The 24277-nt window shown below is 50.1% G+C and overlaps 1 protein-coding gene across 1 annotated transcript in view; it reads left to right on the forward strand.

The window, feature by feature from the left end:
• LOC135911175 (neprilysin-2-like) overlaps positions 1-24277 on the forward strand; it is a 336673-nt gene that overhangs the window by 114345 nt on the left and 198051 nt on the right. Inside the window, exon 8 of the mRNA XM_070538401.1 lies at positions 14700-14843. Coding sequence (XP_070394502.1) covers positions 14700-14843 — 144 coding nt within the window. The remainder of the gene's footprint in view (positions 1-14699; positions 14844-24277) is intronic.

The following is a 24277-nucleotide window of genomic DNA, read 5'->3' on the forward strand; positions in this document are numbered from 1 at the left end:
TTAGAACGCGTGCGTTTTTCTCGGTCTGCCGGCGTCTCTGATTCACGTTGCCGTGGCGTTGGCGGTGGTTGCGTATCTCGTTGCTCTGGTGGTAGTCGTGCGAGTATTTGCTGCAGCATTGCTCTCAACTGCTGATTTTCTTTTCTTAGTTCTTTCATTTGTTGCTCACAGTGAGCGGATAGCGTGGGTTGTGCGGATGTTCCCGCCAGTACTTTTTCAGACCAGGTCACTGTCCTCTGACCTTCTTCTATGTTCTGCACGACTTTCTTAATGTCTTTCGGTGCACGGCTAGGACATGCTAAGTTTAGCGATATGTGGCCCTGTTTCTGGCATGAGACACAGAATAGCTCTTCGTCGCATTCGTTGTCTTCAGGGTGTTTTCTACCACACTGTTTACACACTTCGTCTGAAGGGCAATACTTGGCAATGTGTCCCAAGCCGTGACAATTGTAGCAAGCTATAACCTTCGGTCTGTACTCATGCACCCTTGTGGTCTCATAATCGAACACGAGCCTGTTTGGGGGAGATTCCGTATTAAATGTTAGCAGCAGCATGTTTCTCTTCCCGAGCAGACGTGCCTCTAGGATAGTTGCCGTCTCGCATCTCAAGTGATCCTTGATATATTCAATGGTCTGGCCGGGACGCACCTTGATGACCCCCCGACTGCTCCCCACCTTCTGCGTTGGCGTTCTTTCAATTATCACTTCATACGTACGAACGCGACCGCTCATTTTCTCAGCTAATCGTGTCAGCGCCGCAAGCCTCTTCGCGTGTTCTTCGTCCCTGACAGTAACCTTTATGCAGTTCGCTGCGGGGTCGTAGCGGAAAATTGATAATTCTGCAAGTTCCCAACTTCTTGCCGTCATCTCTAGTGCTGCTGTTATAGCCTGCTTAGGTATGTCATGGACGTGTACCTTGTTAAGTGGCCTGATCGAGAGTGCAAAATGACGTCGACTTACCCGCTCGAGGCGAAGCTGTTCGGGCTTGACTTTTCTGTTTGGTTACCGCTTGCTGAAAAAGGACCATCCGTTGTCCTCCTCATTGTCTTCGTCATTGCTATCATCGTTGTCGTCCACGCTGTCATCCTGAATATCCATTTGGTCGTTCACTTGCGACTCCCTCCTTCTGGGCTCTTCCATCGAGAGACTCGCCACGGTGTCTTCGGCTGCAGCTCGGCGTTCACCCGGCGTTTCGACGCTCTCTGCGCGCTTCGCTCGTCGCGTTGGTGGTGGTGGTGGAAAAGTTTATTAATTATTGAGAGGGAAGAGGGGAGTAAGGAAAAGGGTAGGGTGGGAGGGTAGCGGTTGGGTGGGTCCCTATTCCAGGACACCAGTGATCCTGGCTACTCTCTCCGCCTGGTCCAAGAGGCCCCTTTGGGCCCCCAGCCCCGGCCGGGCGAGGAGGATCTCTCACGGCTCCCTATTGTAGGCAAGCATCTCAGGCGAGTTCGCTTCTCGTGGTCTTTTTGTACATTCCCACGTCACATGTGGCAGCGACGGCCACGCACCGCAACATGGAAAAGCGCTGGCATGTAGTGTGGGATTTATGTGGTGTGCTCTTCCCAAGTGGGGATAGGTGTGCGTCTGTATTCGTCTGTATGCGCGGGCTTCTTGTACCCCCAGTTGCCGATGCGGGGGGGCAAGGCGCTCTCTCGTGCGACGTTGGTGTTCGAGGATGTCTCGGGCTGTAAGTGGACAGTCTTGGAAAGGGCTGTTGTTCTCCGCTCGGTTTGTGAGTTCTCGAGCTAGGGAGTGTGCCCTCTCATTGCCTGGAATGCCCTCGTGTCCTGGACACCATATGATTGAATGCTCTTGTTGGAGCGCGTCGCTTAAGATTATCAGCGCGATTCGTGGCAATCTGCCTTGCACGTACATTCTGCATGCTGCTTGAGAGTCGGAGATAACCAGTGCCGAATGCCCGGTGCTGTCGCTGTGTTTGATTGCCATCGCGATTGCTGAAGCTTCAGCAGTGGCTGTGCATGTTGTTTTTATTGAGGCCGTTATTTCGGCTCTTTTCCGCTTGGTGTTGCGAACTGCTACAATGACGTGTCCTCTAGCAGTCCGAGCGGCGTCCGTGTATTGCACTTCTTGATTATTCCCAAAGCTTTTGATGAGTTGCTTGGCTCTGGCTTGTCTTCGGCCTTTGTGGTATTCGGGATTCATGTTCTTTGGTATCGGTGTGGCTTGTATTTGCTTCCTGATGTGTCCTGGTATCTGATGGATTTGGTCACTGCAATATTGCAGTTTCACCGAATATCTTAGTTCAGTCAGTAGTTGTTGTCCGGCTTGTGCGAGACACAGGTGCTCTGTCTGATTTATCATAACCGCTGCCTTGAGCTCTTCAAAGGTGTTGTAAACTCCTGTGTCGTGTAGTCTTTCATTTGCGGTGTTCACCGGTAATCCTAGCGCCACCTTGTACGCGCACCGTATGATCTGGTCCTCCATCTTGATTTCTGTGCGATTTAAGTTTTGATAGGGAAGAGCATATGTTATGCGGCTGATGACAAAAGCTTGAACGAGTCGAATCGTTTCGTTTTCGTATAGGCCTCTCCCTTTCTTTGTGATTCGTCCTATTAGTCTTGCTATTTGCTTCGTTGTCGCTTTTAGGGTCGCGATAGTGTGATCCGCTCGCCTGTTGCTTTGGATCCAGAGGCCCAACACACGAACCTTGGTCTTTTCTGGAAGCATTCGGTTCTCTAGGTGGAGGTGTAGGTTTGGCCTGTTACGGTAGTTTCGTCCATGGACTCTGACCCATTCCGACTTTTCTGGTGCACAGGCCATGCCGTGTTCTGCCACGAAGTTTTGAACGGTGTTGATGGCTTCTTGTAGGGTGCTTTCTTTGTGGCCTAACGATCCCTTGTGCATCCATAAGGTGATATCATCCGCATAGAGCGCGAATTTGAGATCTTGGATTTGATGCAACCTTCTTGCCAAATTGTTCATGTCAATGTTAAACAATAATGGTGAGAGTATAGCTCCCTGTGTAGTTCCTTTGTTGGGGAGATTGAGCTTGGGTGATCGCATATCTTCTAAACCTATCGTGGCAGTCCTACCAGTTAAGAAGGATTTGACGTAGTCAAAAATTCTCTTGCCACATACCATTTTTTCTAGTTCCTCCATGATGAGCTTATGCGACATAGTGTCGAATGCGCTCTTTAGGTCCAACGCCACCACTATGTTTTCTTCACCAGTCGCCAGGTTGTTTATTACTTCGTCTCTTAGCCTAAGGAAAACATCCTGTGTTGACAGATGTTTGCGGAAACCATACATGTACACCGATAGGAGGTTGTGACTTTCGATATAATCAGTTAACCTGGTGAGTATCACTTTTTCAAACAGCTTCCCGAGACATGACGTTAGTGAGATTGGTCTCAAGTTCTGAATAGTTTTCTGTTTTCCCGGTTTAGGGATTAGGACTATGGTGGCTTCCTTCCACTGCTGTGGAATGGTACCAGTTTTCCATATGCCCTTGTTGAAGTAGTCGACTAGTCGTCCGAGTTGCTCATTGCTGAGGTTGCGCAGCATTGCATTGGTGATGCCGTCCGCTCCGGGTGCTGTGTTTCGTCTGATGTCCTGTGCCGCTGCATACAAGTCGGCAACCGTAACGGGCTCATCTAGAGGTTTGTTTGTAAGCCCTTTGTAGCTGAGAGATTCGACACTATCGCCCCCTGTGTTAATGTATTTCTCCCTGAGCACTTGGATCAGTTTATCGGTGTCACCTTTGTATTCACCTACTAGGGTGCGTATCGTTCTTGCTGTTGCCGTCTTTGTAGAGTCCGGGTCTATCATGCTACGTAAGATAGCCCATGTCTTAGCGGTGGATATCGTCCCTCTCAGTGAATCACAAAATTGGAGCCAATTTTCCGCTTGCAGCACTCTGGCATACTCATTTGCGTGTTCTGTTAGCGTTTCTATTCTTGCCCTAAGTTTTCTGTTCAGTCTTTGAGTTTTCCAGCGCTTGGTTAAGCTGCGCCGGCCCTCCCACAGGTGCAGCAGATGTGGGTCTACTGCAGGTGTTTTCGCGTTAATGGATATGTTTCGTGTTGTGGCTTCGTGCGCGACTTTGTGTTCCTATGCCCAGTCCTCAGCTGTTTTGGGGGGTGTTGTGGACATTGGATATTTTCTGTATGCCGTCCAGTTTGTGATTCTAGCCTGCTTTGGTGGAAGATTGAGCCGGGGTGTGGTCATTGAATAGCTAATAATATAGTGGTCACTTCCCAGATTTTCGTCTAAATTTCTCCATTGCCCATCCGCTATGTTTAGCGTGAAGGTTAGGTCGGGGTAGGTGTCCCTGCACACGCTATTTCCTAATCTAGTGGGTGTTAGTGGGAGAGTTACTAGTTCTAGATCATATTTGTCTCTAATTTCTACCAGGTTTCTGCCTTTGGGGGTATCTCGTCGGTATTCCCAATGGGTGTGGGGAGCGTTGAAGTCGCCTAGGAGTACAAATTTGTCTTTTCCTTTCAGGTGGCCTAATGCGTATTCTATAATTGCCGCAAAGTCCGGTCGACGTTCTTTGGGGGGACTGTATACGTTACAAATAAAGGTCTTTGCTCTCCCTTTCTTCGATGTGTGTATTTCAATGATTTGGTGCTCGGTTGCGCATTGAGCGACATAGTGTGAGCTCACCGCTATTCCTTTATGCACTAATGTAGCAACCCGCGGGTACTGCTGATTCATAACTGTGTAGTAATCCCTTAGCTTGGCTGTACCCTTTCCTACTTCTTGGAGGCATATAATATCAGGTTTGCTGATGGCCGAATCGATGAAAGTCTGTAGCGCTGCCGCTCTTTGGAAAGAGCGGCAGTTCCAATGCCATATCTCAGCGGTGTCTACGATTCTGGGCGTTTTACTGGCCATTGTTGATCACGCTTTCGACGTCCGTCGAGTCCGAGATTATGCCATTCTTGGCTTTTCTAGCCGACGGTGGGCTGGGGTTGCTATTCGCTCTTTTAAGGCCGGAATACATGGAGCGAATATGTGACGAATAGTCGGCGTTCGACGCCCGGCGGCGTACGCGCGACGCGCGGCGGCGGAGAAATCGTCGTTCGCCGCCGATCTAGCTAGCGCAGAAAAGTTCGTCGGGCGTCGGCGATACCGGAAGCGGCAAACGAGCGGCGCCCCAAAGCGAGCCAATCAGGTCTCACTATCCGCCACGACTTCCGACCTGGCTTCCCCGCTTGTCCGTGTATCCCGATCCCGCTCTATCGTTCACGCTGGTCTTCCGCTTTTCGTATTCATGGTATTCAAAGAGGCGCGGCTGGAATTTAACGACAAATTAATTTCGGCTGTTCAGAAGCGTGCCATCCTGTGGGACACTTCTAAACAAAATTTTACGCGTTTTTAGAGTGTTCCGCAATTCAAAAGCAATAATAGTTGTCGTTAAAGTTTTTTTTTGTCATGTGTTTCACTACAGCGCTTTTGCCTCGTCTAGCCACACTGATAACAACGCAGCGGCTCGCCGGCGGCGGCCGCCGTGTCTTCGCTCCATGTAGCGCAGCCCGACGAACATACGGTGTCGCGCCGCGGCTGATTTTCTGCCGCCCGAATTTCGTCGTGAAAGTTCGCTCCATGTATTCTGGCCTTTACGCAGTGGCCTTTGTCGGGCTAGCGTTTCTTCCGCGTATCCTTTGAGTCCCTGTAAATCAGCGTATAGTTGTTCTTGGAAGTTTTGGATGCTTTGCATCTGTTGCACTAGGAGTTGTAGTGTTTTGTCCTTAGTGGGTGTCGCTTTCGTGTGTTCTTGTTGTGCCACATGTGTGGGTTTTGCTTGTTCCGCCTTAGCTGTGAGTTGGCTTTTAAGTGCGGCGATTTCCAGCCTAAGTTCTTCCAAGTTTCGCTTGAGTTGCATATTTTCTAATACAATTTTTCGGTATTCAGGGTTCGATGTTATGGAAGCCGTGGTACGAACCATCCCCGCCCAGCTCACCTTGTTGTCGGTGGGTTCCTTCTTCCTAGTTGGAGTGGGAGATCTTTGCCTGGACCCTGTAAGATTGGGCTGGCGGTGGGAAGTGGGGTGGTCTGAAGAGTCAGAGTCCTTATGTCGCCTTCGTCGCTCTCTTGATCGGGATCGCTGTCGTCGTGGCGACGCCGCTGGTAGGTCTTCTTGTCGCTTTAATGGTGGCCATCCGCCGTCGTCCCTTTCATCCGTGTCGTACCACCGTGGCCTTGGTACAGACTCCTTGATCGGAGTTTTGAGTAGTCTGGAGGAAGGCGTCCTATTCATTTTGTTGTTCTGCCGTGGCTGCTTGTACCGTTTCTTGCAGTCCTTCGAACCGGCAAGATGCTCCTCTCCACAAGTGGAGCAGGTGGGTTTACATTCGTGCTCTGGCTGTGGCTCCTTAGTGCCACATCTGCTGCATACTGAGGTATGGGGTTGAGGGCACACGTCCGTTCTGTGGCCTGTTTGCATGCAGGCGTTGCAGAATTGTACGGTGTTCTTGAATGGGTAACAGGGCATTTCTCCTCCCATGTAGTAGACAAAGCGTGGTATCATTGGGCCATAGAAAGTAATGACCGCTGTCTTTGTTTCCCCAAGCATGCGCGCTCGTAGTATCTCCACTCCTTGCGTTCTGATGCGCAGGTTGGCTTGGAGTGTTTCCGGACTCGTGTGCGGTGCAAATCCGTGCACTACACCTTTCTTTGTGTCTTCTCCGGCCGTCACGTAAGCGTTCACTGCGTGTTGTTTGCCGTTGATAACGAGCGTCGTTATCTTCCTGACTATATCTGCTACCTCTTGTTTGGGGTAGATATGATAAAGATGTTTGATCCTGGCTTTAGCCGTAAAAGGAAGTGTTCCCTTCTCACCTTCCTTTGTGTGACCATGATGACCGCTTCGGAAATCTGCGGAGCCGTCAAGTCTTTAATTGGTAGCCCTTGATGTGGTCGGACTATTATTTTGATGTCTTCCTTTGGTAACGGAGGTAGTCTGTTGACTCGTGGCTTTTTCTTCATCGGCGGCTTCTTGGCTGGTCCGAGGTGCTGGCTCGACGAGTCGTGGGCACCCCCTGCTCCCATGGTTTTTCTTCCAACTCTAGCGAGAGCCTTCTTCTGGCGAACAGTTAACACCGTTTGCCAGTCTCCTTTCTCCTCCTCCTGCCCGACGCGTGTGACGGGCATATCGGTGTCTTGTAGGATGATACTATCCCCTTCGTCGGTGTCTTGGTACTCCGTTTGTTCCCGGTCCAGATCCTAGAGCGTCGCTCGTACTTTTAGTGGTTCGTGCGAGCTTGAAGCTTCAATGTAGTTTGGTTTAGGCGTGCTCGTCGAAGCGTTCGTCGCCCCCGTGGGGGTCGCAGCTCCGGACGCAGCCGGCGTCTCCATCTGTTGCGGCAGCGCGCACGGCGTCTCCCGCGCAGCAGCCACCACCGCCGTAGTCGGCGTTAGTGTTAGCAATCCGCACACGTGTGGCGGGCACGCCCTGGCACGTGTTTACGAAAATACGAAGGGATCACCGCTAACGCTGGTGTGTGCAGAGTCCTTAGATGTTCCCGAATCACGTATTGCACACGAAATTCAGCACATCGTAGAAAAAACTGGTCAAAAGATAGAAAATCACGGAGCTCCATGCAGAGCCAACCACTCCGCTCGGCTCCACCTCGGTGTGTCTGGTGGTAGTCGTGCGAGTATTTGCTGCAGCATTGCTCTCAACTGCTGATTTTCGTTTCTTAGTTCTTTTATTTGTTGCTCACAGTGAGCGGATAGCGTGGGTTGTGTGGATGTTCCCGCCAGTACTTTTTCAGACCAGGTCACTCCGACCTGGTCCTCTGACGAAGAACATAGAACATAGAGAACATAACAGAACAGAACAGAGAACAGAACATAGAAGAAGGTCCTCTGACCTTCTTCTATGTTCTGCACGACTTTCTTAATGTCTTTCGGTGCACGGCTAGGACATGCTGAGTTTAGCGATATGTGGCCTTGTTTCTGGCATGCAACACAGAATAGCTCTTCGTCGCATTCGGTGTCTTCAGGGTGTTTACTACCACACTGTTTACACACTTTGTCTGAAGGGCAATACTTGGCAATGTGTCCCAAGCCGTGACAATTGTAGCAAGCTATAACATTCGGTCTGTACTCATGCACCCTTGTGATCTCATAATCGAACACGAGCCTGTTTGGGGGAGATTCCGTATTAAATGTTAGCAGCAGCATGTTTGTCTTCCCGAGCAGACGTGCCTCTAGGATAGTCGCCGCCTCGCATCTCAAGTGATCCTTGATATATTCAGTGGTCTGGCCGGGACGCACCTTGATGTCCCCCCGACTGTTCCCCACCTTCTGTGTTGGCGTTCTTTCAATTATCACTTCATACGTACGAACGCGACCGCTCATTTTCTCAGCTAATCGTCTCAGCGCCGCAAGCCTCTTCGCGTGTTCTTCATCCCTGACAGTAACCTTTATGCAGTTCGCTGCAGGGTCGTAGCGGAAAATTGATAATTCTGCAAGTTCCCAACTTCTTGCCGTCATCTCTAGTGCTGCTGTTATAGCCTGCTCATGTATGTCATGGACGTGTACCTTGTTAAGTGGCCTGATCGAGAGTGCAAATTGAGGTCGACTTACCCGCTCGAGGCGAAGCTGTTCGGGCTTGACTTTTCTCTTTGGTTTCCGCTTGCTGAAAAAGGACCATCCGTTATCCTCCTCATTGTCTTCGTCATTGCTATCATCGTTGTCGTCCACGCTGTCATCCTGAATATCCATTTGGTCGTTCACTTGCGACTCCCTCCTTCTGGCCTTTTCCATCGAGGGACGCGCCACGGCGTCTTCGGCTGCAGCTCGGCGTTCACCCGGCGTTTCGATGCTCCTTGCGCGCTTCTCTCGTCGCGTTGTCTGCATCTTGGAGGGGCTATTCTTCAACTTTTTGGCGTCTCTAAGCTGAGGTGAGCATGGAGTTCCCGCGCTGGGTCCACTCGAGTGCGAATGTTGCTGTGGTGGCGACATGATACCGTGCTGACCTGGCCGGCCTCGCCGAGGCCGCACTCGGGCTAGGCCCAGACGTGGTTAGGCTTAGGTCAGCGGGTCGCCGTCGAAAATGTCCTCGTAGCCAGAAAAAACGTCAACTGGAGCCGTGAAAAAGCACACTACACTCACAGAAAGTGCTCACAGTGTCGTTGCTCAATGTTTTACCACGTAGAATGGTAGTTCCACACAAGCTAAAAAGAAAACATCGAAGAGCCAAAGTGGGACACGTCTTCACACTCTGGCGATCGCAGCGCCCCCCCCCCCCCCCTAACACATAATAAAAAGAATATTACTACTTTAGGGAAATATTAAAAGGTTACGGATAGAAGGCTATTGGGTGGAGTGGGTAGGATCATGGTACATGCGAGAGATTCGCCGTCCATCAATCCACTCACATTCAGCTTTCGTTCAGGTTGTAGATAGATTTTTGAAATTCCGCGTTCGGGATTTTTGTGCCGCCACTAATACAGCTAAGCTATATTTTGCTATTTTCCACCGTCCAACATACATTTACATTTCCTCAAGTATTCTTAACATATCAAGGGTTTCCGGAAGGGCTAAAACATTGCCTTTGGACAGACACTGCGCCCTGTTAACGAAGCATTTGTTGAATGACTTCTGCTCTTTGCACGCGGTATGCATAAACAGCAATGTCTCCTGAAAATACCTTTCCTGTGGCATCTAGTTTTAGCTTCGAACAGTACATAAAGCACTGGGGTTTTATTTATCGTGAACAGTTTCTAATCTGATTTCATTTTTCCTTGGTCCATAAAAGTTTGTAGCGGGCTCGCGCGTCACCGCACCCATCCAGATTTTGCGTCTATGAGTTTGTTTACCAACCTCTCACGTGTTGCTGTCCACTGCCGTTAGCGTTATACTTATCAGTTAGTTTCTTGTAGACTCTAAGAAGAGTTTGCACCCTTTCGAGCTTGTCTAGTCTACAAAGGCAATTCAGCCGACGTGCCCTTCCTTTCTCTAACGTTGCGCGCCGGTTGCTTCCATGCAACGAATGGTATGCGTGTTATCGGCGTGATATGCCATCCTTGACAGGAAAGCAGCCAGGATGGTGTTTCAGTGAAAAGGAACGCAAGTACGACAGATGGTGATTATTGCTTGGATACAATGTAATCGCCAAAGAGTGTAGACATCTCATTAGAATGTATTCTTTGGGAAGCTACGTCTTTTTTCATGTACAGACTTAGAGAACTTTAGCCCCTTATATGTTAAACGTGCCCTGCACTTCTTTTAGCGACGCCAAGAAATGCATTCAACGTTAAACAAAGATATTTCAGAATTACTTTGGAGCAGAAAGTTCCTCAGTGCGTTCAGCCGAAGCGGAGTTATTGGTAATGAACGATCGCCTTTGATCCATTTTGTGGTGCTCCCGCTTTTTCTTCAGTGCCTTCCACTGCGAAGGCTACGGTTGAGAGGGCCGGTGCCTGCAACACTCCGCCTTACTGCGATTGGCCGTTTCATGTCTTGACGTGATCGGCCTATTTTATGTGCACTGCAGGACGAAGGCCTCTTCCTGCGATCTTCAGTTACCTATGTCCTGCGTCAACCGATTCCAACTCGCGCCTGCGAATTCCCTAATTTCATCCCCCCATTTAGTCTTCTGTCGTCCTCGACTGCGCTTCCCTTATCTTGGCAACCATCCTGTAATCCTAATGGTCCATCGGTTACTTAACTTACGCATTACGTGGCCTGCCCAGCTCCATTTCATGCCCTTAATATTGTTACGTAGGAAGACGCAGACGAAAAGCTATATACAAGAATATTTACAAAGAAATACGCCGCACTTGGCCAAGAGGCAACAGCCCGCGCTAGCCTCCAATCGTCGCCGTCGTCTTCACACTGCTCGCGTCTTCGTCATCACAAATACTGTTTCGTAGCACTACCCCCAGCGGCAAAAGCGCCGTCCGGGAGCGACTAAAGGCCGGACCCAGAAGCAGTTTAGTAGGCGTTGAGCCTACTGACGTGCACGACATCACTTGGACAGCATATCGGCAAGAGTACGGTTAACACGCTGTGTCAGGCCAGTGGTTTGAGGATGGTATGAGGTAGTCAGCTTGTGTTGAACGGAACAGGAACGCACAGTGTCGGCGACAACTCTCGAGAGGAAGTTACGACCACGGTCAGTAAGCAGCTATCGCGGGGCGCCATGAAGCAAGATAATGTCACGCAAGAGAAAGTCCGCGACGTCAGAGGCGCAACTGGTAGGAGAGCCCGCGTGATGGCGTATCGGGTGGCGTAATCAGTTGCGACCCCTACCCATTTGTTCCCAGAGGATGACGTGGGAAAGAGACCGAGGAGGTAAAATCCAGCACGAAGAACGGTTCGACAGGGACGGTGATCGGCTGAAGATGACCGGCAGGTAGCACCTGAGGTGTTTTCCGACGTTGGCAGGGATCGCACGCAGCAACATAGCGTCCGACGGAGCGAGCGAGACCAGGCCAATAGAAGAGGCGGCGGACCCGGCTTACGTGCGGGTTGCCCCAAGATGTCCTGGAGTGGCTGCGTCATGCACTTCAAATAGCACAGTCTGTTGTAGAAGGTTTGGCACGACGAGAAGATCACATCCGCCAGGGAGGAAGTTCCTTCGGTACAGAATGCCGCCCTGGAGGATATATCGGCGAACGGATGCGTCGGTAGGTGTAGAGCGTAGACGCTCGATGAGTGCTCGCAGCGAAAGGTCTCGGTACTGCTGATCGGCGATGTTCGCGAAGGCAGACACAGAGAAAATGCCGTTGGCGGTACTGCTGTCGGCGTCGTCAGGCTCGTCTACCGGGTAGCGAGACAGGCAGTCAGCGTCCTTGTGTAGTCTCCCAGATTCGTAGGTGACAGAATACGAATATTCTTGGAGGCGTAAGGCCCAGCGACCAAGTCTCCCCGTAGGATCTTTCAGTGAGCATAACCAGCAAAGCGCGTGATGGTCTGTGACAACGGAAAAGGGTCGGCCATATCATTGTGGGCGGAACTTCGCAACCGCCGAAACTAGGGCCAGTCACTCACGCTCAGTGATGGAATAGTTGCGCTCCCCGGTTGAGAGGAGCCTGCTGGCGTAAGCGATAACGCGGTCGTGGCCGCGCTGGCGTTGTGCCAGTACTGCGCCAATTGCGTGACCGCTGGCATCAGTACGGACTTGGGTAGGTTCAGAAGGATCGAAATGGGCCAGAACGGGAGTCGCTGTGAGACGCTCCACTGCATGCGAGAATGCAGAGGCCTCGTTATCGGCGCACTGGAAAGGGGCGTCTTTCACAGCGTGAAACGGCGTCTTTCACAGGCATCGTGGCGGGAGTGATTATTTTCTTCAGCCGGTTACGAAGGTCAGCGCTCATTACCGACAAATGCGCCTCAGTTTCTGAAGAGCAGACACCGAAACACCGTCGACTTGCACGTCAAGAAGGTTCAGATGAGTGGGCAGCGTCAGTCGATCATTTGGCGGCGTAGGGAGCAATGCAGCGTCACCTCGAGGCACTGCATCGTCTAGTTTTGCGGCTGGGAGCGGCGTACGAAAGGAGTCGGCGAATAGGAGCGACGGGGCTGGGAAGAGCGAGATTGTCGTCGTTGGGGCCAAGGCGAACGAGAATAGGGGCGCTTCGGCGCAAAAGAATATGTGGCGGCATTATCGGAGCCTGCGGCATGGGGACGAGAAGGGCCATCTGGTGGGTTAGAGTAGGCAGTATCAGTAGGCCTGGTCGGGAAACTCCAGCGACTGCGACAGTGCCGAGAAATGTGCCCGATTCGATGGCAGTGAAAACAAATGGGCTTGTCGTCAGCAGTGCGCCATTCAGATGGGTTCCGGAAACGTGGTGGGTAAGAAGATGCGGGATGGGGCGGAATCGAGGAAGCCGGGTGGGTATCAGGGCGATGGGCCGAGCAGATGGTGTGAAGACCCATGTTTGCGAACTCCTGGCGGACAACTGCCTGGATCAGGGAAACTGTGACTGTAGGTGCGTTGGAGGGGTTGGAGTCGAAGGCAGCCGTATATGCGGCCTTGATATCACGCCGGACGTTCCTGGTAACATCGCCAGTGTTGTTGGGACGAGGAGCATCGGCACAGGAAGATGTCGCTGGGGTGTTGGGCAGATGGGCAAACTGGTGGCCGATACGTCGGCTTTTAACGAGTTCCAGGCGGTGGCACTCTTTTATAACTGTATCCACCGTCGCCACGTTGTTGAAAGCGAGCAAGTCGAAGGCGTCATCGGCAATGCCTTTGACGATGTTGGAAACCTTGTCTGACTCAGTCATGTGTGCGTCAACTCTGCGGCACAGAGCCAAGACGTCCTGAATGCACGTGACGTAGGGCTCTGTTGACGTCTGCACGTGGCCGGAAAGCACCTTCTGCGCGGCAAGTTGGTGACCGTAGGAGTTGCCGAACAAGTCTCGGAGCTTTTGCTTAAGCGAATCCCAAATGGTGAGCTCATCTTCGTGCGTCCGCAACCAAACTAGAGGTGTGCCACCGAGGTAAAAGACTACGTTGGCGAGCATGATAGAAGGGTCCCCCCGGTTATTGCTTCTGACGTGTTCGTACAGGCTGATCCAGTCCTTGACGTCTTCCCCATCTTTTCCCGATAATTGGCCAGGATCACAGGAAGCGGGAGAGTGATGTAGGTCGTCGAAGTGGCAGCAGGTGTCGGAGCCTGCGGACTCGAGTTGTTGTCGGCGGGAGCCATAAAGAAAGGCTCGACGTACCGTCCACTGCGATGCTCCGTGACGAGGTACAGGGAACGTACACCTCCACCAGATATGTTACGTAGGGAGACGCAGACGAAAAGCTATATACAAGTATATTTGCAAAGAAATACGCCGCATTTGGCCAAGAGGCAACAGCCCGCGCTACCCTCTAATCGTCGTCGTCGTCTTAACACTGCTCACCTCTTCGTCATCGTAAATACTGTTTCGTAGCAATATCAATTAGAATGTCGGCTAACCCCGCTTGCTCTCTCATCCACACCGCTCTCATCCTATCTCTTAGCTTTATGCCTTGAAATCTTCGTTCCATCGCTCTTTGAGCGGTCCGTAACTTGTTTTCCAACTTCTTTGTAAGTCTCTAAATTTGTGCCCCATATATTAGCACCGGTAGAATGCATTGATTGTGCACCTTTATTTTCTATGATATTGGTAAACGTCCAGTTAGCATCTGACAATGTACGCCTTATGCACCTCAACCCATTTTTATTCTTCCAAAAAATTTCTTCTCAAGATCAGAGTTCCCCTGTGAGTAATTGGCCTAGGTAAACGTACTCTTTCACAGACTCTAGGGGCTGACTGGTGAATTAGGTGGATTAAAAAATAATTTAAGTATCTGCAAGCGACGGCGAACAACGCTACCTTTGTTCTGTACAGGTACCTGGCATGTGCATATGTTTAAATTTGGGCTAAAGAGACGTGGGACACCCTGTATAACCGCCTAAGAAATGCATATAGGGAACCAGCAAAATTGTTCAATGGTGCACCGAACTGACGTTTCGGCCGCGCAATCAAATTTGTCCATCGGAGGTTGGTTTAACGTGCACCAAATGGACGGTACACGGGCGTTTCGCATGTCGCCCCCCATGGAAATGCAGCCGCTGAGGCCGGAGATTGATACCGCGATTTCGTGCTTAGCAGCGTAAAGCCGCAGCGACTTAACTAACAGAGCAGTTTCCGTAAATAGTCGTTCAGTGTCTCAAAACGAATGAAAACAAATGTGCTTTGGCAAAACTTTGTCTGACTTTCTTTTTTTTCACCCAATTTCAGCTAAGCGCTCCCATTCAAGACCTGTTCCCCTACGAGATAGTGAGCCTTAGCCGCAAGACATTCAAGAACGTAAGCTTTCTGCTACAACCAGACGACGACAGTAAAATGAACAACTACGAGAAGTTTGTACAAAATTACAGCCTGGTAAGTAATTTTGTCCACAGTGCTTTTCTTTCCTTCGCTGAGGAATGACTCGCATATCGTTCCGTTGTATTGTCTGCTTTTCAGAGCGATATCTGTAAAGGACAGCTGCAATGAAATAGAAAGCCTCCGATCCAGATAGTGTGGATATGGAACAGCCTCCGCAGAATATTCTGCGTTTGAAGTACGAGCCAAGGAGACGCAAGGAAGCTAGCAAAACAGATGTTTCCATGGCGATAGCAATTATATAGACACTCCAAGCGCCTTTCTGCCGTCGCCGGGAGAGAGAAAGAAAAAACTTTATTTTCATGTTGGGTGGTATGGTGGAAAGGCCCTCAGTCCTGAGCCTCGCTTGCGGCATTCTTCAGTGCAGCAATGATAAACGCCGCAAGGTGCCGTTGGTCATCGGCGCTGGCTGCTTCTGTCAGCCACCCGGCATGGGGTTTAGGGGAAAGATTTGTGGGGGAAGGAAGGGGAGGTGGGGGTTGTCCACAGGACCAGAGAATATGGGATGTGTTCGGGTGTCCGCCACAATATCGGCAGGGTGGGGGATCTTCAGGTAAGAGGCCGCAAAGGAGGTGCATTCGCGCTGGGGTAGGGAGTGTTTCTGTCTGGGCCTGACGAATCAGTACACCCTGTTCACGGTGAGCACTTTGCTGAGCTTGGGGAACTTGCGTCTTGCCTCTTGATATGGCCGCAGAAGCAGGGGAGCCCACCTATTCGTCTGGGCCGGTCGCGGAATGCAGGGTGCCTGGTTCAAAGTCTCGCAGGCGAGCTGATTAGCTCTTTAATTTCCCGGCAGCCCATCATGACCAGGTATCCAGATGATTTCCAGGGGACCCTGAAGGTGCTCTTGCATAAATGTCGAAATGTGGGCCGGGAGATCGTTGTGCAACAATTTCCTGCAAGCTGCCATGGAGTCGGTAAATATGATTCTTGGGTAGGCTGAGTTACTAAGGGGCATGTGTTTGATCGCAGTTGCGATGGCTGTTCCGCTAAGGTCGGATCTGTATCAGAGTAACTCAGTATGTACAGTTTGGAGGTCGTCATTCACGACAGCTATAGCGGAGCCCCGTGCACCAACGCTAGCATCAGCGTAGAAATATGCCGTCAGGGTGTCTTGCCGTGTACCTCTTGAAGTAGGCAACTCGCTGTCATCGCCTCTCCTTGACTCGTTCTGGATTCATATGGCGTGGCAGTGGAGCTATGGTTAGGAGTTCGCTCTGTTTCTGTGGTAGTGGGCGCGTGTTCAGAAGGGGCGCAGCTTCTGGATGATGACCGATGCTATGGAGGATGTGCGTGCCTGGACACGTGTGCTGCAAACGCAGTTCTTGGCGACGACGATGAATGCTGACTAGTTCCGCCACCGTGTTATGGCAACCGATGTCAAGGAGGAGCTTAGTGCTGGCACTAAACGTGATGCCGATGGCTAGCTTTGTCGTTTTGCGGATGAGCGCATCAAGGTGATTGATATCTTGCTGACAGAGTTCGTTGTAGGGCAGGTGATAGCGCAGGTGCGACATAATTAGTGCATTTCTTAGTTGAAGCATATCTGCCTCTTTCACTCCATTTGCTCGGTTGGAGACCCTACGCATCATGTGCAGTCCCTCTTCTCCTTGCCTGAGCAAGTGATGCACCGTCGCAGCGGGACCTCCATCTTTCTGGATATGGAGATCGAGGATCTTAATACATTTTGGTAGGGAAATCGGCACGCCTTCGTTTACAATTTGTATGGTGGGCGGTCTCCATCTTTTGTGATGGACCAGTAGCAATTCAGATTTTTCCGGCGCACATCTAAGGCCAATAGTTTGAGCAGACTCATGCACCCTGTTGATAGCCTGTTGGAGAGTTTCTTGGATATGTCGTGGCGAACCCGTGTTGATCCAGAACGTGATGACATCTGCGTAGATCGCATATTTGATGTCGGGGATGTCTCGTAGCGCTATATGGACTACGCACATGGCAAGATTAAAGAGTGTGGGTGAGATCATGGAACCCTGCGGGATACCTCTCTGCGGATGGGGATACTCTTGTGAGCTGATGTCGCCTACTCGTAGCGTGTACGTGCGACTTCGTAAGAAGTCCCTAATATAATTATAAAGCTTCGTTCCGCAGCCAGTAGCTTCGAGCTCTTGCAGCATAACATCGTGGTCAACATAGTCAAAAGCTTTCTTGAGGCCTGTGGCAAGAATAGCTTTAAGTTGAGCGCTGCCTGTTTCCTTCGTGATTTCTTCGTGTAGCTGCAGCAGAACGTCTTGAGTCGATAAGTGATGTCTGTATCCAATCAAATTATGGGGTTAGGTGTTGTGATTGCTCAAGATGACTAAGAAGTCTCTTAAGCACGATGCGCTCCATTAGCTTACCCACGCATGATGTTAGCGATATTGGACGCAGATTCGCTATGGCTTGGGGCTTGCCAGGCTTCGGAATTAAAATTATGCTGGCTGTCTTCCACTCTTCTGGCAAGCTGCCCGTGCCCCACACATTGTTAATTTGCTGAAGTAAGAATGCACTATCGGCTTCTGTAAGGTTGCGGAGCTGTGTTGTCGCAATTTGATCCTGTCCTGGCGCTTTATTCGGCTTTGCTTCTGCCAAGGCACGCTGTAGTTCCGCTAATGTGATTGGGCCGGTGAGACCCTCATTTTCTGGCTCTGCGCTTTTGTAGTCGGCATACTGTGGTTGCGCTGGATCCGCAATGCGCTGGATCCTACTCACATTGCGCTCCAGCGCAATGTGAGTAGGAAAGGGGGGGGGTGTCGTTCTACTCGATGCTGCTCACCCTGCCCTGTGTCCGCGCCGTGTAGAGAGGGCAAGGGCAACTGACGATCGCGGCTCAATCTCTCGCACCATATATAAACGGGAAGGCAGCGCAAAATGCAGAGGAGCGGCTTCGACGTCACCAACAAGTGCGATGGCGCACGCTGGCCGTATCTTGAAAAGGATTAGTTGACGGCTCTTTGTGCGTGCTATTATAACGCGATAGCGTTAAGGAGCTCGTGTCGCAGAAAAACTGGTGTCGTTGGTGTCGGCGTCGGCGGCGTTGGCCATGAGCGATAAATACCGGGAGGCTCTTTATGAATAAAATACAACTTGCAAGATGGGCTGGGTGGGAATCGAACCGGGGTCTCGGGAGGTGAGACGGAGACGCTACCACTCAGCCACGAGTTCGATGCTTCAAGGCGATACAAAAGCGCCTCTAGTGAATGCGGTGTTGCCTTAGAAACAAGCCGTAGAAAGTTATACTGCGGTGTATGTCGGTAATTATGAACATGTAACTTACAGAAGTTGCAGTTACACGAGTAGCCAAGTGCGTTTCCGCTACATTTCTTCTGCGCTTTCCGCACACGCAGAGCCATCTAGCGGTAAACACAGAAGACCCACTCTTCTCAATGTACGGCGCTGCCCTGACAGGTGGCGCGCAACGCACGCATTGGATGATGTACATGGTGAGGATGGAGAGGGCGCTAGAAGGAAGTAATATCGGGTTTAATCTCTCATACAATCAGGCGGGTACAGTAATAGGGCAGCAACTCCCGGGTTTATTTTCTGCAGACGACATTGTGTTGCTAGCTAACAAGTAAAGTGATTTGCAACGTCTGGCTAATATCTGTGGACAGGAAGGCAATGATTTAGGTTTGCAGTTTAGTGTTAGAAAATCAGGTGTTATGGTATTCAATGAAAACAGTGAACAGACAGTGGACATACAGGGCCAAGAAATACCTCGGGTAACAGAATATAAATACCTTGGTATATGGATAAACGAAGGCAATGGACATATGGAAACACAGGAAAAAACCATAACAGTAAAGGGGAAGAGAAATGCAGCCATAATGAAGCACAGAGCGCTATGGGGATACAATAGGTACGAGGTCCTCCGAGGTATGTGGAAAGGTGTAATGGTTCCAGGACGTACTTTTGGAAATGCGGTTGTTTGCTATAAATCAGGGGTACAATCAGGACTCGACGGGAACCAAAGATCAGTGGGTCGCCTCGCATTGGGCGCTCACGGATAGACTACAAATGAAGCTGTGCAGGGTGATATGGGCTGGACTAGTTTTGAAGTGAGGGAAGCTCGCAGTAAAATTGAGTATGAAGAACGGCTGAGGAATATGGAAGAAAGTAAATGGGCTGGGAGAGTGTTCCGGTATCTGTACAGGAAAAACATTGATTCACAGTGGAGGAAAAGAACTAGGAAGCTTACCAGCAAGTATGCGGCCTGTAGGGCGGACAACACAACAAGGAAGGTCAAGCGGAAACTCAGAGAAGCTGAATTAATCTCATGGGTGGCGCCAATGGAAAAGAAACCTGCCATGAGTAACTACTTAAGAGGAAAAAACGAAATCAGGAAAGAAACCATTTATGATAACTCAAAGGGAAGCTCATTACTTTTCGAAGCGAGGTCAGGATGCCTTAGAACACGCACCTATAAAGCGAGATATAAGAAGGAAGAAGAAGCATGTGCTTGCTGTGGTAAAGCTAGGGAAACTACGGAGCATGTTTTATTAGAATGTGAAGGCGTCTACCCAGCGGTCGATTTAGGCACCACTGGCCTCCTTGAAGCCTTTGGGTTCCGAGGGAGCAGTGGTAAAGCAAACATGTCCGCAACAGACATTAGTAAGAGGCGACTGGAGGATTGGTGGAAGAAAAGTAGGGAAACGACAAAAGACGGAGACGTACAAAAGCACAGTTCGCAATAGGGAATCATAAAATCTGGGCGTGGTAGTTCATACTGTTTTTTGTGTCTTTTTCATTGTTTAACCTAGTTAGAATATTAGGCAGTATAGTAGCAACAGCTTGGTGGCGCAACCCACTGCCCCGTTCTAAAGGGGACGCTCATAACATCCATCCATCCATCCGGGGCTGTGCGGGGACCGGTGAGAGGCGCGTCGCGGCCCGGACTCCCTCTCCCCTGAGGACGCTTCGCCGTGCTCCCTCACAGGTTGCAGAATCAAGCGTCCGTCCTTTCTTTAGATCACTATTTGTCTATCTCTGTGCCCGTGCCGATCACAACGTTTGGCTGGCGTAGATCGTTTCCCCCTCCGAGACACCGAGTTCTTTGGTTCCTTCCGCTTGCTCAGGAGCACGTTTCGTTGCCACGCCGAACGCTGCGTTGCTCGACGCTCACAACGTGATTGGTGGGTGCAAAGTCCGATGCGGGGCACCTCGTAAGTGATCGCTGCGCCGTAGTGCATTGTCGTACACCCCTTGGCGGGTCGACGGGAACGCTGCCGCGTTCCACTCTTGAAGGCGAAGCTTAAGCGTCCTCCAATTTTTCTTGTCACTCTGGCGTTGAAGCGATAGATCGCACGGTCACGTCACTGGCTACTGCCGCCGCGCTTGATCACACCAGCGTTTTGACAGCGACTGTCCCCGCTCATCGAGTGTGATGTGTTCAAGTTTGCGTCTGCGCGGTGGCAACATGCTCGTCAATTAGTAAGCCAATGCTTCCGCGCGTATACGGCTGATAAAACTACTTCGTATGCTGTCCACTAATTTGCTAATTTGCTATCACAATCGACGTTTCGCCTTTCGGGCAGAACTGCGACTTTCTTTTTATACTGAAACTGAAACAAAGGGATAGCGTCAATTATTCAAGTGGATATTGTTACGCAGGAAGGTATATGTAGAGTCCTGGTCAAAAAAGTTGAACCCGCCGTGAACGACGGGCGAGCGGCAGCGCTCCGCTATCGCGGCGCGGCCGCCGCCGATACGCGCCGCCGCTCGCTTGCGCCGAGGATAAAAGAGAGTTTTAGCCCAGCGGGTTTACGGCCAGCGGAGCGGAGCGGGCGAGCGGAGACGCGACTGCGCATGCGCACCACGCTGAGGCGGCCAGCGGTTTTACGGAGCAGCGTTTACGCCCGCTGGAAAGCACTCCCCAGCGGAGGGTATACGCAGCGCGCGAGCGTGCGTAAGGGCGCGCGGGCGTGTATGGGAAATGCAAGACGGCAGCCGCGAACATGAACGCCGGCAGTTCTGCATCGAAGACGGCGACTGCCGCGCTGACCCGTACATTAGTACTTAGTACATTATTAACAAATAATGCACTGAGAACATGTAATATATCTTTATTCAACATTTCTTGCATAATAAAAGCAAGCGTAATTCAATTTCATTTCTCAGTAACTCCTATTCGAACCACTAGGTGGGGCAGCAGAGCGCCCCGCTCTTTACCCCGCTCGAGCGGGTGATCCGCTGGGCTAAAATTCTTTTTTCGCGAGCCGCTCCGCTGGCGCAACGGTGGAGACCGCTCCGCTCCGCTGGCCGTAAACCCGCTGGGCTAAAACTCTCTAAAGAGGGCGAGGGAAGCCTCTCCCTTACTTTCAAGCATGCTTTGGTAACAGCGCTCGTGAAAAACTAGTGCAGCGTTCGTTCTGCCAGCTGCGGGGTCGTCTTAGGGCCGCAGTGGTTCGACGCTTCGTGCGAGTAAATGCGCTTGCCGGGGCGAAATTGCCTGGCTTCCATGCAGCGCATTATAGTATAAAAATTTTCCTAATCATCGAAATTACGTATTACAATGTTATTCTACACATTCAAAGGCGAGAGCCTTCGCATTATGCTTTTAGATAAAAGTGTTGAATGCGTTTCTGAGTGCGATGAAAACAAAAGATAAAAAATAACTAACATCTCTCAGTGCTGTCTAGCGTTGTTCCAGGTTTTATTGTAATATGCGGGCAATTTAATCATCGTTTGTTTTGAAAAGACTAGAAGCAATAATTTCGACTACGAAGGCTCTCTTCGGAAAGGGCTTCTAACCACCATTACCATATTTCAAATACGTTGGCCGCACTTCTCCATTAAGGTACGACCAAACAAGTGCGTTTGGCGCTGAAGTTGTTTGATTAAACCCACCGTGATATTATGAAAATTTTTGGGACTAGAAGACATTTGCCCTGCCTGAGTAGCCGATTGAGTTAGACCCATTCTCTCGGCATTTTGGATAGTGCCCACTTCCTCAGCTTTTTTATATCTTCGTGCACACTGTTTCATTGCCGTTAGGGCCCACTTCCATGCACACATGAGGCCAGTGTAAGTTCATCCCGTTTGCGTTGGACATCACGCGTTTGAATTCCGTAAAGTAGACCAGGGCACGAGATTATAGGATTATCGCATAGAGAAGGCGTCACACAGGCGGTGCTGTCGCTGTCAGGCGTTCACTGGAAGAAGTATTCTAGGTATAGTTTATTGAGGTATCGTTCGTCTATGCGAGAAAGGGCTTCACAGGCAGTTAAAAAAAACGGTTATACGTATCGTCCTTCAACCAGATGCCTTGGCTAGTTTACAGTCAAGCATATGGGCAAGCTCCAATTATTCGGGGCAACCACAGACAAAGCCACACACAATGCCTTGAAGGTATGCTCCCCCCTGTGATTTCGGCGAGAGACACAGGTGTCACGCTGAAGCTTATGCTTTCTTGATTAATTTGCTACTTGCGACATTCACGATTACACGTACGAGATGCCACTGTGGCATGTTATTTAATATATTATTAAGCTGCTGAAGTCAGATCTTAGCTACGATCCTCGCAAAGTGCCCATGCTCTAGCATGCACAGGACTATTCATAGCGCTGTTCCTTTACTTTGGCACTCGAAAACAGTAACTGATGATTGCGATACTCGGAATTGTGAAATTTGAGTGTATCGCGTTTGACAGCGGTCGCCAGAGACCCCCGCCCTCTCATCCAGCATACGCTGCAAACGGCGTCCCAGCCGGTCGGGTGGCTTCCACTTCGCCACCGTGGCATTCGCGCCGCTATCGAATGACGCTTGAGAGACATGCTTCCCTCGCCCTCTTTATCCTCGACGCCAGCCAGCAGCGGCGCGCGCCGACGGTGGCAGCACCGCGATAGCGGGTCGCAGCTGCTCCCTGGCCGTCCAGAGCGGGTTCACGTTTTTTTACCAAGACTGTACGTTGTATGCGCAGACGATAAAGACCCTTAAGGCCAGGTAGCTTGCTCTAGAAGACCGAGATGGTGATACTGGGGGCACCCCACGCGTTGCCTGAGGCGAAAGCGTGAAAAAGCGCGAATGCGAAGCCATTGCCGCTTTCAGCTGTTGCAAATGCAAGTGGGAGATCGCCAACGCACAGTACTCCATTCATACTGCAAAATAGGGAACGGAAGAGAGATCTGTGCTTTATATAATAATAATAATAATAATAATAATAATAATAATAATAATAATAATAATAATAATAATAATAATAATAATAATAATAATAAGACTTTATTGACACAGCCATTCCACCAGCACCAGTACATAATAGGCCTGCGAAAGCCGCATTGGTCTTGAAGGGCGGAGACAGCGTTTGACACAATGTAACGCCGCGGATACATCAAGATATGCAGAAACATGGTTAGCAGGAACAGACACATGGGAGAAACACAAACAGCAATCAGTAGGCAAAATGAAAACGAACCAGGTAGCCTACGCTGAAAAGTAACATTACCCAGCATTCTTAATACAGAGCAAGAAAACATACATCAGGTGTTCACTTAAAAACCATCAATTATCCTATTGACAACAGCCAACAAAAAACAATCGAAATAGGAATCAAGGAAGAGACAGGAGTATACATATGAGATCTGCAGGGAACAAGGCACTGAAAGAAAACAAAAGTACTCTTTTCACGCTCTATTGAACCACATGAGTAGGTGTATAATGAAATAAATTGATGTACTTGCTCCAGTACCGTAAAGTTATGTAGGGTTTTATTATACATGAAAGAACCAACCGTGTAAGGGATTAGAAGTTAATGCGAAGAAGAATTTGTTTTAATTTATACTTTGATTTCGCGCGAAAAGCACTTGCTGGTAGTTTATTGAGAGAGGAGGGGATGAAATAATTACTAATGCGCTGACCGTACTAGGTAGAGCAGCGAGGCACCCGAAAACGGTCTTTCGGCCTGAGATAACGAGCAGGAACATATTCGACCTTGTATTTGTGAGGCCAGTAATGCCTCAGGATGGCTGTTTCCGTTAGAAGGGCATTAAAATATGGCAACCTTAAGGCTTTGCAAAGTTCAGTGCCGGTAGTTAATCCTAAATCATAACCAATAATTTTCAGAATAGATCGAAGGATAGAGTTGACTCCATTCTTCCATCGAATCGCGCTGTGACCGTACACCTTAGTCCCATAGCGAAGCATACCATAACCCAAAGCTTGTAAAAGCATCTTACGAACGGAGACTGACTGCAAAAATAGTGATTGGCATAAAGAATGGAATGAATCAAGTTCAAGGACCCCTTTTGCACAAGCAAATCTTGTGGTGCCGGCCCCTTCGCCATGCACGGCTTTCCTTGGGGAAAACATAAATTCACTCATCCGCCAGTGTTGCATCACTAACCTTTATTTCAGCCCCGTAATGCCGGAAAGAGTGAGTACCACTCGTTATAGAGTAACAAAGGGTGTAGCACCACTTCCTGGCATGTGTAACTTTC

Source organism: Dermacentor albipictus, chromosome 5 (genome assembly GCF_038994185.2).
Source record: "Dermacentor albipictus isolate Rhodes 1998 colony chromosome 5, USDA_Dalb.pri_finalv2, whole genome shotgun sequence".
NCBI classification, from domain to species: Eukaryota; Metazoa; Arthropoda; class Arachnida; order Ixodida; family Ixodidae; genus Dermacentor; species Dermacentor albipictus.